We start from the raw sequence: 13,214 nt of genomic DNA on the forward strand, positions 1-13,214 counted from the left end.
TACTGTGGTTGTATTTTCGGTTTGCTGTCTCATGTGAGTCTAACATAAAGAGGATTCACTAATAAGGAATCCCTTACCTTGGGTGTGGGGTTTATATCCCTCTGTTTTCATGAAACCATGGATACATAAATTCCCTAAATGAACCTTGTGGCATTTGTAACATGAGGTACTTTTTTTGTCAAAAGTTGGGTGGTTGCATAGACACACCCAGTCCAACAAAATGTGAGAGACGTGAAGAGTAATGAGCCTGTGTGGAGCAATAAGAGGGTGTGGCTTTTTTAGTCAGAGAGAACAGATAAGCTTGAACGAGTTTTCGTTGCAGAGAGGGGCAGGAGTCACAATCCTGAACAGACAGCCATTTACTTTCACTCTGCTGGGCTCTCTTAACTATCCGGCTGCACGATTCTTCTCCCTCTCTTGTGCATTCCTTCAGCAGTTTGAAGCAAGACTTTGAGGGGAAAGCGGCTTCCAACACAGAGAAGGAAAAACACAAGAAGAAAGCTCAGGAAAGACTATAACTCACAGCCATGAAGGACAAAGTAAAGAAAGGAGGACGGAATCAGGCCAAGGCTGGTGAGGAAACCCTGCAATGTGTTTTTCTTTTCTGTTCCTCTGTCTATGTGCTTCTCTTGTTATTACACTTTCCTCTTCTCCTTTTTTCATCTGGTGCCTCCCCCGCTGGAGAATGTGAGGAGAGTGGGAGATTTAGCACTGCATTGCTGTTCTGAACATGGCTGGTGCTATTCTTTCACCAACTTTTCAATCTGCTTCGCACTGTAAAGTTTTATGGTTAAATGTATACACACAGAGGCATGCTGAGATCAACCTGAAATCCCTAGACAAACTGTAACTCCTCAGTTATAATCCCTTAAGGACAAAGGAGACAAAGATTAGCTTGTATTAACATCTCTGTACAAATCTCTGTATCCTGTAAAAAAAACAACCTCCCAAATATTTTCCAACCACCTTATTTACCTCCTAATTGCTTCTCCCTTTGCCACATTCCTAACTGGGCCTTTCTTTGAACTTCTGCCTCTCCGCCTTCACAAGACAAAATGATTGAATTAAGGAAGAGTCAGTGTTTGCCCGTCTTCAGGTTGGATTGCCTTGACTCTTTGAATCTTTGTGCACAGCTGGATTGATGGCTTAACTGAATTTAACATGACTATATTACATATAGAGTAGGACTTTTTTTAGCTTGTTTAGTTTATGGCAGACGTTCTCAATGTTATTTTCAGCCAAAGACCCCTTCCCAGATAGAGTATATACACGGGACCCCCTCACCTATGTCCCCTGGAATAATTTAATCTAGCCTGTTTCTTTTTTAAAATTATATTCTATGAACTATTATAGATTGAAAGATCAAAATATAATTTATTGATATAAAAATAGATGTATTCATTTTTTATATGCTTATAATTATAAAATAATAAATCTGCAAACTTGTTACGGACACCCTGGTAAAGTGCCTTGGATCCCTGGGGGTCCCCAGACCCTACTTTGAGAATCACTGGTTCCTGGTGCAAGCTAACCTCAGAAATAAGTGCCAAAGTAAACTCGGCAGGGCTGAAAAAAATGCTGTTTTCGGTTGTAGTAAGGTCACAATCCAAATATAAAAGAGGCTAATCCAATCCTGCAGAGAGGAGGGACCTTCTTCCAGCCAATCATGAACAGAGAAGCTTTTTTTGGGGTGCTTTCCAGTGGTAAAGTAGTCCCAGATTGACAGCAAGAGCTGGGGATTTACTGTAGAATGAATAACAATCTTAAGAGATGAGTGCAAAAAAATATTCTGCTTTGCTGTGTACATGCCAAAAGGTTTTGTATGTATAATAAGTGCACGCATCCATGAACGCAAGTTTACTCTACTGCCAAGCTTTAAGTTCATGTCAGCACTGGGCGTGGTGGTAACATGAAGACCAGGAGGCAAAAGCAACAGGTTTAGTCACATTGAAGGTTACGGCACACGCTGGGACCTGCCCTCCCTCTGGTCCTGTGTGTGTGTAAAAAGGCAGACACACCCCACTTTCCCTTCCTCTTACAGTTACTTGCATACTTGCATGTAAGTTACCTCTTACAGTTACGTGTGAGAGACTCTTCACTCCAGTTCCTAATCATTTTAGAGATTAACGTTATTGTTTGATTCTCAACACGAAACGCATTTTCTACAGCAGCGTAGGTTTTCGGCATCAGTGAGCTGGGAACTATCCCAGCATGTAATGAGCAGAAGGCAGGAAAACAAACTCAACTATTTGCTTGTCCAGTGCAGTGCTCTGTGGTTATTCTGAGTTAGTTTTGTGTCTTCTTGAAACAGATGAAATGAGCCTGATTGGTGGAAAGGATGCCGCCGGCATTAAGCAACACGAGGAGACATCGTTCCCTGTGAAGATCCAGGGAGCCGGAGTAGAGCCATTTGAGCTGCAGGTACAAAGCCAGACTGTTGTTTCCTCTCTGTTCCCTAGTGTTCACTAATTTGTAAATAACAAGATGGAAACCAACAGTTTTGCAGGAACTATTCTCAGATAACAGACTTTAAAAAAAATAGTATTGTCAGGTTTATAATCTATATTTGGGCATTACTTGCTGTGTTAAACCACGCGTCTCTGTAGGTCCATGGATTTTGGCTTGTTCAAGATGCAGTAATGACTCTGCTTTTGAGGGATGAGGTGTGTCCACGTTCCAACTTGTCGCTGGCACTCGCTGGTACGACTCTGGACCCCCTTGCAGAACTGCAAAGCCTTAAGGGGCTTAAACCAGGCGCCATCCTTCGCCTGGTGGAAGGTGGGTTTTTTTAAGAGTCCTCTCTTTTAGTTCAGCTTTATGGTCAATCTACATGTTTAATAACTCTGATGTCAGTACAGTTTTGTCTTGCATGTATTTTAATAGGATAATTATGTTTAAGATTTATTCAATATCTTCATAATGGGTTTTGACAGTTAGAATCTTTAGGCAGCTTTAGCTTTTTAAGAATAATCTAATAATACTCTATAAATTGTTTGTCTGGCCTTTTAACAATATAGTTTTATTCTCTCTCACATGTCCACGTATGTTTCTACATATCTCGGGTCATTTATGGTATAATAATTAATTATAGAATTGAATGGAATAATCCAGTTCACGTTTTCACCACACCCATCACTCTTTCCATTTTACACACACTGAAGTCTCTGTCACCTCAACGTAAGGCTGACTCACCTTTTCTGAGTCATCATAACAAGGTTTATAGTTGCAGAGATAACAAGTGTGTGCCAACCAATTATTCAGTTTCTCACCAGCTAGCTGTTAAAATACTGCAACATATTCTGCAGCCAATCTGCTACTATGTGCAGTATATATCCTGTCAGACTCTTGTATGAGTATGCATCATTGATTAATTGGTACCCAATGTGCTATTAAAAATGCAAAACATAACATACATATAAAAATCCTTTAATTCATTTGATGTCATAACATCCTAGAGCAGAGTATTTGTCCTGTGCATTATGGCTGTTTAAGAAGAGCGTCCACAGTTTCATGAAGGCCAGTGCAATCTCTATAATACAGCCGTGTGTCTTTCCAGAACCCTACACCGCCCGCTCAGCCAGACTCCATCTGGCTCGTGTGCTTGAGCTGCTGAGAGCATCTGGACCTCAGGATGCACTGAGAGAAGGACGCTCACCAAGCATTCTGGAGACACTCACACACACACCAGGTACACACACTGGACACTTAGACAAAAGGGTCATTTAAAGATACAACAATTCACAAACAAGCTCATACTGAAGATTTCCTTTCGTTACCTGTGCAGACTCCAGCTTACCGAATGGAAAGAGCCTAAAACGCTCTTTAAGCAACACAAAAACAGAAACAACCAACCAGGACGGAGCTCCCCCTGAGTACCTCCTCCCTGGTTCCTCAGAGAGACCACTCATGGCCCTGCTACCACACAGCTCCCAACCAGAGGTACGTAATCACCTGGAATCTTGTTTCACACTAGGCCAGGCCTCATTCCCACAGACACACTAAATCTCTGTGACTTTATATCCGTCTCATCAGTCCCCCAGCTACCTGAAAGACTTGTCTCTCAGCTGTTGGAACCCGGCTCCAGGACACAGGAAGCTGCAGGGAGACTTCCTGTACATCACTGTGGTGACAATGGAGGGACGACGGTGTGAGATCACATCCTGTCCTAAAGGGTTCTTTCTCAATAGGTAAAGATATTTTTATTTCCGTTTAATGGTTAATAACTTATAGTAGAAAATGTATAAAAAGGCTAATGATGGTCCTAGCTGTCTTATTTCCATTATGTTTGAATAAAGTTATGTGTAAATGGTTGACCTTTAACTACATGAATGTTTCAGTTTAGTTATCAATTATTTTCAATAATCTTCATCTCAGATCTACAGAAGAAGTATTTGATCCTCGTCCTGCACAGTCTTCCTCAGTTTGTCACAGTTTCACCGACCTGCTCTGTCACATCAGCCCTGCCTTCAAACAAACTTTGACCACGTTAAAAAACAGGTAAAATGACTACCTATACATTAAGGAAGCATGAATACTACAGTATTTTGCCAGAATCCAGAAACAGTGGGGTTTCAAATTAAAATCATTAAATGATCATAGTAACTGATAATGTAAACGTTTCTTCCTTCAGGGCACAGTTACCTACAGTAGAGGCTATGCCCACTCCTTACCACACACTGAGCTGGCTCGGGCCTCCCTGCGCCTCTCGCACTCATAAAAACACCTTCAGCCGACTGGGAGTTGATGAACAGTCAGCAACACAGGTTATTTACAACACAGCACAATTATTTGTTGCTATTTATTGGTTAGCGTGCTGGTGGCAGTGATATTATGTGTAACTATGTGTGGTATGTGTAGGCTCCAGACTGGAATGAGGAGTTACAAGCTGCCAGAAATCTTCCAAATGGCAGCCTGGAGGAGAGGCTGCAGCGGGACAGAGCTCTGCTCCAGGTAACCAAGAAAAACAGTTATCTTATAACAGGACTCTTATCTCCTGATTTCAGCTTCTCCCCCTCTAATCTTCATTTCTACTTTTTTTTGTTTTGTTCAGGTTAACAGTGCATTTGTTAGGGCTGTGATGCAGGGGGCAGAAACTGTTGTAGATGGCTTTGTGGAGCCAGTGAATGGAAACCCTGACGACCCAGCTTTCCTGTTGGGCGGCCTGTTCATGAGCCAAGGGGCAGCAAGCGCAATGTTCGGAGGGGACAGGGGTCGCAGGTGAGAGCAAAGCACATGTTCAATGATGAGATACTATAGATGTAAAGCCACTTGCTCTCAATTGTATATGATGTTATATGCCTGCAAAGGATTAAAGGAGGTTTTGTTTCACTTTCAGAACAACATTGATTTTCTCACTGATTATTCAACTGTTTCCCCATCTTCTTCTTGCAGGGCTGCTCAGAGGCTGGAGCTTAAAGGAGTACAGGCCTACAGTGACATCGCGGGGCTGCAGGGGCTGCACACTCTACCTACAGCCGTTGTAGACTACAGAGGAGTGCGTCTGTCTGCTCAGGGTCTGGCCCCTGGGTTGGAGGGCTCAGAGCAGGACCAGGCAACTGCTCCCGCTTCAAGGTAGTGGACCCATTATTCAACAATCCACAGTGGTAGTGGTGTCACACAGTGAGGCAGACATTTTTGTGTTTTTAATCTGCTAATTGTCTTCCTTCTTTTGCTCTATAGAGGCTTGCTGTACGGGTTAGCTGCAGGACCCCAAGAGTCCCCCCAACGCAGACGGCTCCTAGAGCTCATGGCTCAGGCTGCCAAATCTCTCTCTCTCCAGAGACATGTTGTTGTGGGGCCCAACGGTCACAAGGTACCGCTGTTCACCTCAGTGGACGCTCAGGGACTGTTGGGTGCTGATGGGAGGTTCTACATACTGGATGTGTTCAGGATCTTCCCAGCTGATGCCAACTTCTGCCCAGAGGTGGAGACAGAAGGCCAGACAGTCACTGAAGAAGAGGAGAGTAATAAAAGCTGTGAAGAGGACGAGGAGAAGAAGGGTTGTGTAAAAGAAGGTTGGCCAGAGAATTATCAATCAGATTCTGGGCTTCCAAGGAGCTTCCCTCACGGACTCTGTCGACTGAGGCCAGAGTTGGTGCAGGCCTTCACCCAGCACAAGTGAGTTATACATGAAATAAAAACACTTTGAACTCAGTTTTTAAAGTTTTTCCAACAAGTTGAAGTTTTGCTTTTTGCTTTGTTAAGACATTTACAGTTCACTCAGCATGTCAGGGAGACGTTGGACAAGAATGGAGGCTTTGAAGAATGTGCAACAGCTTGTAAGACGTGTTTTAGTAGATAACTAACTAACTGAATGGAAACCAAAGTTAAAGTTAACACATAAAGAACTTTGTCCATTATATATCCTGCATTTACTTGACAAGTGTTCATATGCTTGCAGGTGATTCTCGAGCCACTAAGGCAGTACGAGCTGCTTGTAAAGAAGTGGGCTCAGTCAGCGACATCATCTTTGAGATGCGCTTTAACCCAAACGTCTTCTCTCCAGGTACCATGAGAAAGTACACACACACAGTCAAATCTTTTTGCTGGAACACAATATGACACGCTTCTTGTGTTTTGTGTTTAGAAGTATCCTTCCCTCCTGGTGAAAGTAAGTCAACGAAGCTGCAGGAGAGGTTACTGAGGGAAGCTGCTGCTTTCACCATCACACATCAGATACCAGCCTTCGTAAGTGTTTACATACAGTTCTACAATATGCACATCTACAGCAAACATGCAACCAACTCACCATTTATCTGTATGTGTGTGTGTGTGTGTGTGTGTGTGTGTGTGTGTGTGTGTGTGCAGGTGGAGTTTTGCCTCCAAAGCAATGAGGCACCAATGGATGGAGTCTCTCTAAAACAGGCGCTACACCAGAGAGGCATCAACCTCAGATATCTGGGCCATGTAATCACGACCATCAGCCAATCAGAACACAAGGAGCGCCTGAGGCATATAATGGTGTGTTTGATTTACAAAGTGGTCAAACTTAGTCTTAATGATGTAACTGTGCTTTCTAACACTCCTCTTTTCTTCTTAACCAGAGATTGGTCATAGGGGAAATTTTCACCCGCTCAACAAGAAGAGTGTTCAACAGTTTCCTCCAGGTACTTTACAGTATTCTGTACACAGCATTCCTTTTCATTCTTATGTTTGCACACCTCAAAGTGAGGTGCAGGTGTGTGTCCACACACAGAAAAAACACTGAAAGACTGAACTGAAGAATTTAAACTGCAGCAGAAAGACTGAACGAATAACTTTGTTTATGTCTTTGCAGGGTGTGGACGTGCCTTGTCTCTCTGCAGCTGTCAGTCACTTTCTGTGCTGCTTATTAGTTCCTCACTTCACGCCTGCACCTGTGGGGGATGAGACTAAGAAGAAATCAAGGAGGCGAGGCCGAGGTGCCGGGGCCGGAGCCGGGGCCTCTGAAAGTACGCCCTGGAGCATGCTCGCAGGGGCCGAGTTGTGGAATCTGGTCTGCCAGAATGCTGCTGAAACATATAACATCTCTGACAGCCTTGGGTGAGGACACAGCATGTGTTTGTTCTCTCCCCGTGTTTGTTAGTTGCACAATGGCTCAGATTCAGTGTTAGAATAACTGTATTTTTTATTTGTGGCAGCTCTGGTCCGAACCACCTAGTGGAGCACTACGGCCTTCAGAAGATCTCTCTGCTCAGAGAGTTCTGTTTAAAGACTGGAGTACAGGTAACAGACATCGGTCACAACTGAAACACACAAATATTAATAATGCTGTAATGTACAATGAGATGAAATTGCTAAATTCCAGAGATACTGTATAATTACAGGGGAAAGTATGTTTGTTCTTTCTGTGTCTTCATCAGTTGAGACTGAGAGACTACGTCCTTGACAACCACAATAAAGCTCCCATTGGTCCAGACGACATCCTCAACATCTTCCCTGTTGTCAAGCACATTCACATGCCGACTGTGGATGCTTCAAAAGCTTATCGAGCTGCACAGAACTTCATTCAGAAGGGTGGGTCAATAAGGCCGGGTCATTTTGCTGCAGATTCATGTATTTGTAATATTTGTGCTCAATGTGTGGTTTAGAACAAAATCTGAATGAAAAGTGCAACGTTATTGTGTGCTCCCCAACTGCAGGTCTGCTGGATCAGGCCCATGAACACCTGAAAGAAGCAACCTACTTGTTTGGTAGGGTGTGTGACGACCTGCACCTTGAGGCCTGTTACTGCCACAGTCTGTTGGCCAAGGTGGCCTTCGTGCAGGGCAAGGCAGCTGAGGTAGGCTCACTGCACCACTACTTGTTACAGCTACATATACACATGTTGCAGCAACATAATGCAACTAAGGGAAAGGCCGAACTGTCTATGTCAATTTCATGAGGTAATGAAGTGATTGGATTGGTAATGATTGATATACATGAAGCAGGCCATTACGTTGTGTCATTGCTGTGACTTTCTGTGCTCTCAAGGCTCGCAGCATCCAGCTGAAAGCAGTGGTCGTCAGTGAGAGAGTGCTTGGCTTTGACCATCCAAACACTATCCACCAATATGTGAGTATAGCTACATATTGTTCATCCACACATACCGCTACTGGAAATAGAACCACTGGTCACTGTTGTGAGATAGAGGTATCCCAACTGTACCCCTGGGTCCATTACTACACATTTCTGTAGGATTTTATGCCATAAGTGTAGAGTGTGATTATTATCATTTTGTTGTTATGTGCAGGCCCTGTTGGGTGTGTATGTGTTTGCTGGAGGGGAGACTGCCCTGGCCCAGAAGTGTCTCCTCAGAGCTCGTCTGCTAATGCTAACAGTCCATGGAGAGGACCATCCTTACACCGCAACACTGGATGTAGGTTACGACAAGCACCCAAAAAAGGCTTTTCACAACATCTTTATAGACAATTTTTAATGTTTCGACAATGGCAACCCTCTCATTGTTTTCTTGCAGAGCTGTCTTGGGTTGGTGCTGACCGGAGATCAGAGAGGTAAGTTCTTAGAGAACGCCCTCAGACTCAACACCTCCTTCTTCGGCCCCTCACATCTGCACACCGCTCTCAAGTAAGACGCCATTTATAGCACTCGTATTTTGTAAAAAAGTGAATCTATTTTGTCCCTATTTCCTAACATTCTCACAATTTCCCTCTTTGGTTGCTTGTCCGTGCAGTCAGCACCTGTTGGCCCAGTGGATGTGCAGCAAGGGAGACTACAGAAGTGCTATGAGCCATGAGAAAGAGGCCCTCACTGCTTTTACCTCCATGGTCAGTATATCAGCGTGCGACAGCTGCACTTGAGAGAGATTGGTTTGTATGTGCATGTCATCGTACGGTTATTTTCTCTCTCAGCTTGGAGAGGATCACCCTCAGTCACGCTGCAGCAAAGAGTTTCTGTGCACTATAACCAAGCAAGCGGTGAAGGTGGAGCGCTCTCTCAGACAGGCAGGAGCTGACTGCACGGAGCAGGCAGTGGAGGTACGTCCAGGAGATCATGTGGTCTAAAAAAAAAGGAAAAAAAAGTGTGTTTACTGATGTCCCTGTCCTCTCTGTCCTCAGTGTCTAAGTCCCACATCTGACTCTATGCTGGAGCAAATGGCTCTGGTGACCGGGATCAGCAGCATTACACACAGGTAAATATTCACAAGCTTAAAACTTGTTGAAGCACTGCGCTGAAATGTCGGACCTTTAAAATACTAAATGAGGCATAACTTTTACCTACATGTTTAAAAATGGGCCATCTGAATATTTCATGCCTGTTATTGCTGTTACAAAAATGTAAGAAATGTGTTTTAAACCCAACACATAGTACAAGAAACTGGAAACTCTTAGAATTGTACACTAAAATCTCAAATCACCTTTTCAAACACAACTGGCTGCAGCAACATGTATGTGCATTTCAATAGTGTGCTGTTAGGTAAGAAGCCAATCATGAATGTATTGTTTTCGTAGAGACGGGCTCCAGGAGTATAGGAAGAAACACAAAGAACTGAAGGCAGCGGTGGCAAAAGAACTGGGATTCATAGTGACCGACGAGCTCGTCGCCTCAGAGACTATGAATGGAGAAGAGAAAAGCTCAGATCAAGAAACAGGAAGCAGGAAGGAAGCAGATGATGGAGGAAGCCCGGCGGTGGAGAATACCAGCGAGGGCCAACAGGAGCAGCCAGTGGAAGAGACCTTGGTGAAGAGTGCTGCCACAGCTTCAGTTAATGGTCATGTGGTGCAGCCAGCTGAAGTGAACGGGCATGAGGAGAAAACAGATGTAGACGCAGCAGACAGTGACAGAGCAGCTTCAGATGCTGAGGTCAAGATAGTGAATGGGGAGTCAGAGGTCAGGGACAGCACACCAAATGACGCAAACAGCAACACAGTCAATGGGGAGATCGGATCTGATGCAACAGTTACTGTGATAAATTCTGAGTCAGATGAGGTTAATGGTGACACAAATGGAGCTTGTGACATCCCTGTAAGCCCGTCAGTCCTAAAGAGCAAAGGAACCTGGGCAGATGTTGTTTCAAAAGCCAATGGAGGGAAAGACACAGTGGTCAACATAGCAGCAGATAAAGTCACTGCTAATGGGACAGCTCAAGAGTGAAAATATATCAAAACAGGAAAACAGTGTTGTAGTCAAGCTTTTCCAAGTGACTGCTGTAAGAGAAAACTCTTCCAGGATCCTAGATGCGATTTGATCGAATGAATATGAAGCTGGCAACAGAGAGTGAGGTTTTGAGTATTTGTTTTGGAGATGTTATTGATGATGCTGGGAGAGGGCTGTACTGCAGAGTGATGTTTTTTCAAAAATAAACTTTTACTCTGGTTTACAAGTGATGTTGCTTTTTGGGGGTGACTACACCTAATTTCTTCTCCATTTACAAGAAATATTGTATACATTACTAACAATCACTTTACCAAACATACCATAGGCTGTTTTCTCAACCTTCAGACAGCCACTGATGTGTACGGTAAAACATCAGTGGAAATCATTCTGCACAGTCACAACCTTGCTTAAGATTAGAAAACCATCATCAACTTTTTGTTCAGGGTAATGCTCCAGAAAGAACATGCCATTTCAAAATGTACGTTTCAACACTGAAAAAGTGTTGGATATCTAGAGATGTGCTTGACCAGCAAGTATGAGCAGCAGGACTGCACTGGCCAGCTGGCAGACTGGGTACTTTCTCGGTGGGCCAACGCGCCTTTTGGGCCAAAATAACTGTCTTTTTGTTTTTCTTCTTTTTGTTAATGGCCCAATCACATCTTTAAATCCCTGCCTCTTTGGGCTCAGTGCCTTCATCAAACAGCGTGCCTGCCAGTGATTAGGACAAAAAGCATGAGAGGCGTTGTCAAACAGAGACAGGCCCTTCAGGCAGAACCAGTTCTAGATGCTCAACAGTCCCTTTTGCTTCCAAATAAGGCCTTAAAACAAACTACCATGATAGTATTGCAATATTCAATCCGCAATTTAAAGCAGGACTTATTTATTAAAAAAAAAAAATCGTATACAAATAGCAACAATAGAAAATTAAAAGTGTCCATTTCCTGTTCATCTCCTGTATCAGCTCTGGGTTTCCCTCTGAATTATCTCCAGGTCAGAGCAGTGTTGGTACTGTGGTTCAGGCGGCTCTGCCCAGGTGGATTGTGGGAGTCTGTTAAGGCTACCGGTGGGAAAGGTGATGACTGCGGTGTCACTGAAGACGTCAATCAGACGGGCCGGACAGGGCAGCCGTCTCTCCTCACACACAGACACTGCCTGAGTAATGTAGCTGTAGTCCCGCTGGAACTCTCTCCCAACTGTTCTGTTGGGATGACAGACAGGAAACATCACCTCTCCTCTCCTCCAGTTTCTTAAACATCATCTCCCTCATTCATGTCTTGTACTAACCTGTCCATCATGCCATTGAAGCCATTTCCAATGAGTATCATCAGAGGAAGACATTGCACACTCCAGTTCTTCCACAGAAGGTTGTTGTACAGGGCTTTCCCACAATGCATCAGGTAAAAGAGCGTGGGCTTAGTCGCCAGACGCTTCCCTTCCTGCACAATACAGTAAGAGAGAATGCACTGATTTCCTACCTTACGGGCAGCCAGGAAGCTATGAAAATCAACTTGCAGCGACCTGAAACTTGCTTGAGATAATTCATGTTTGTAAACACACAACAGCATTTGCACTATATAATTGTTCTCCATACAGTATATGTGCTTACTGTTTTTAACTTGTCTGACAAGTTAAAAAAAAAAAACTAGAGTGGCCAACAACTGACCTCATTCTCTGTGAGTACAGTCAGACCCAGCTCTCTCAAAACAGCCCTCTCTCCAGATGAGAATGCAGGATCATAAACAGAGCAGTCCTTCAGTGGGATCTAAGGGAGGAGGTGGGCAGTGAGATGCAGATCTTAAAATGAACAGGATCTGTTGTTTAGACAGTTTGTTATCTCATTGGATGAAAAATATCCTCTAACCTGTGCTGCATCCAGCAGCAGCAGCAACATGGCAAGCTGGAAGCGAGCTGAGACACAGGAGGAAAAGGAGCCAAGGCCATAACACACACACTCCAGCTGTTGACATGGTTTGCCATCTTTGCTGCTCACCAACTGGTCGGCGGGGCCCTCGGTGTCCCTGATCTCTGGAGGTTTGGATAGGGCTGCGGATCCTGCCTCTGAAGACAAGAGTACTGAAAGGGTCATTGAGCCGCAAGCTAAATCATTCCACAGCCAAACTAAATATTATATAATAACTCCACTTGTCCAGCGTACTCACTTTTCCACTCTTGCCAAAATTCCTCGCATCTCAGCTCAGACCTACAGAGTGGGAGGATAAGCAGAATTACTGAACTCCAAATGAAACATGAATAATATTGCAGGAGACTGCTGCATAACTGGACTTAGACTTCTTACACTGTGTCTCGTATTCGTTTGACAGTTTTCCCGATATCCAGCTCCTCCTGGCTGCATGTTGAGGACACCTGAAATGATTTTGATTTCCGCGCTGCGCCTTTTCGTCGCCTGGCCACCTGCCACTCCTCTCCGGTGTCCGACATATATGCTATTTCACAGGTGTCTCGTGTAAACAGACATGTGACAATTATTTATTTATTTTTTTCGACAAAGTTTTGATTTAAGTGCTGCCATGGGTTGGCGAGTCTGAGGCAAATAGGACTGTTTTGAGTGTAACACAAGCATATCCTGTTCCGGTATGATGCCCAATTTTGTATTTGTCAAATTACCGGTAAATCGTAGT

General features: G+C 44.0%; 2 protein-coding genes across 3 annotated transcripts; one reads left to right on the forward strand and one right to left on the reverse strand.

Moving 5' to 3' along the window:
• The first annotated feature begins 327 nt into the window (after positions 1-327).
• On the forward strand, positions 328-10,801 carry si:ch211-166a6.5 (clustered mitochondria protein homolog). The gene is made up of 28 exons (XM_068703535.1): positions 328-573; positions 2,312-2,421; positions 2,607-2,778; positions 3,557-3,688; positions 3,785-3,939; positions 4,033-4,187; positions 4,375-4,497; positions 4,631-4,763; positions 4,858-4,950; positions 5,051-5,217; positions 5,392-5,571; positions 5,680-6,117; positions 6,205-6,278; positions 6,401-6,505; positions 6,587-6,687; positions 6,808-6,960; positions 7,044-7,106; positions 7,277-7,521; positions 7,620-7,704; positions 7,842-7,995; positions 8,121-8,260; positions 8,452-8,532; positions 8,711-8,836; positions 8,936-9,045; positions 9,152-9,245; positions 9,330-9,455; positions 9,537-9,610; positions 9,930-10,801. The coding sequence occupies exons 1-28, from the start codon at positions 528-530 to the stop codon at positions 10,570-10,572; spliced, it is 4,278 nt and encodes a 1,425-aa protein (XP_068559636.1). The 5' UTR covers positions 328-527; the 3' UTR covers positions 10,573-10,801.
• Positions 10,802-11,444: 643 nt separating this feature from the next.
• Positions 11,445-13,127, reverse strand: srrd (SRR1 domain containing). Of its 2 annotated transcripts, none has more exons than XM_068703727.1 (6): positions 12,872-13,127; positions 12,735-12,775; positions 12,437-12,633; positions 12,239-12,337; positions 11,860-12,011; positions 11,445-11,773 (listed from the first exon to the last, which is right to left on the reverse strand). In XM_068703727.1, the coding sequence occupies exons 1-6, from the start codon at positions 13,012-13,014 to the stop codon at positions 11,533-11,535; spliced, it is 873 nt and encodes a 290-aa protein (XP_068559828.1). In that variant the 5' UTR covers positions 13,015-13,127; the 3' UTR covers positions 11,445-11,532. The 2 variants fall into 2 exon arrangements, with proteins under 2 accessions (XP_068559828.1, XP_068559827.1); XM_068703726.1 differs by having other exon boundaries at positions 12,437-12,648.
• Between the last annotated feature and the right edge of the window lie 87 nt (positions 13,128-13,214).

The sequence above is a fragment of the Cebidichthys violaceus genome, unplaced genomic scaffold (assembly GCF_023349555.1).
Source record: "Cebidichthys violaceus isolate CVI_PGR_0920_01 unplaced genomic scaffold, fCebVio1.0.p SCAF_9, whole genome shotgun sequence".
NCBI classification, from domain to species: domain Eukaryota; kingdom Metazoa; phylum Chordata; class Actinopteri; order Perciformes; family Stichaeidae; genus Cebidichthys; species Cebidichthys violaceus.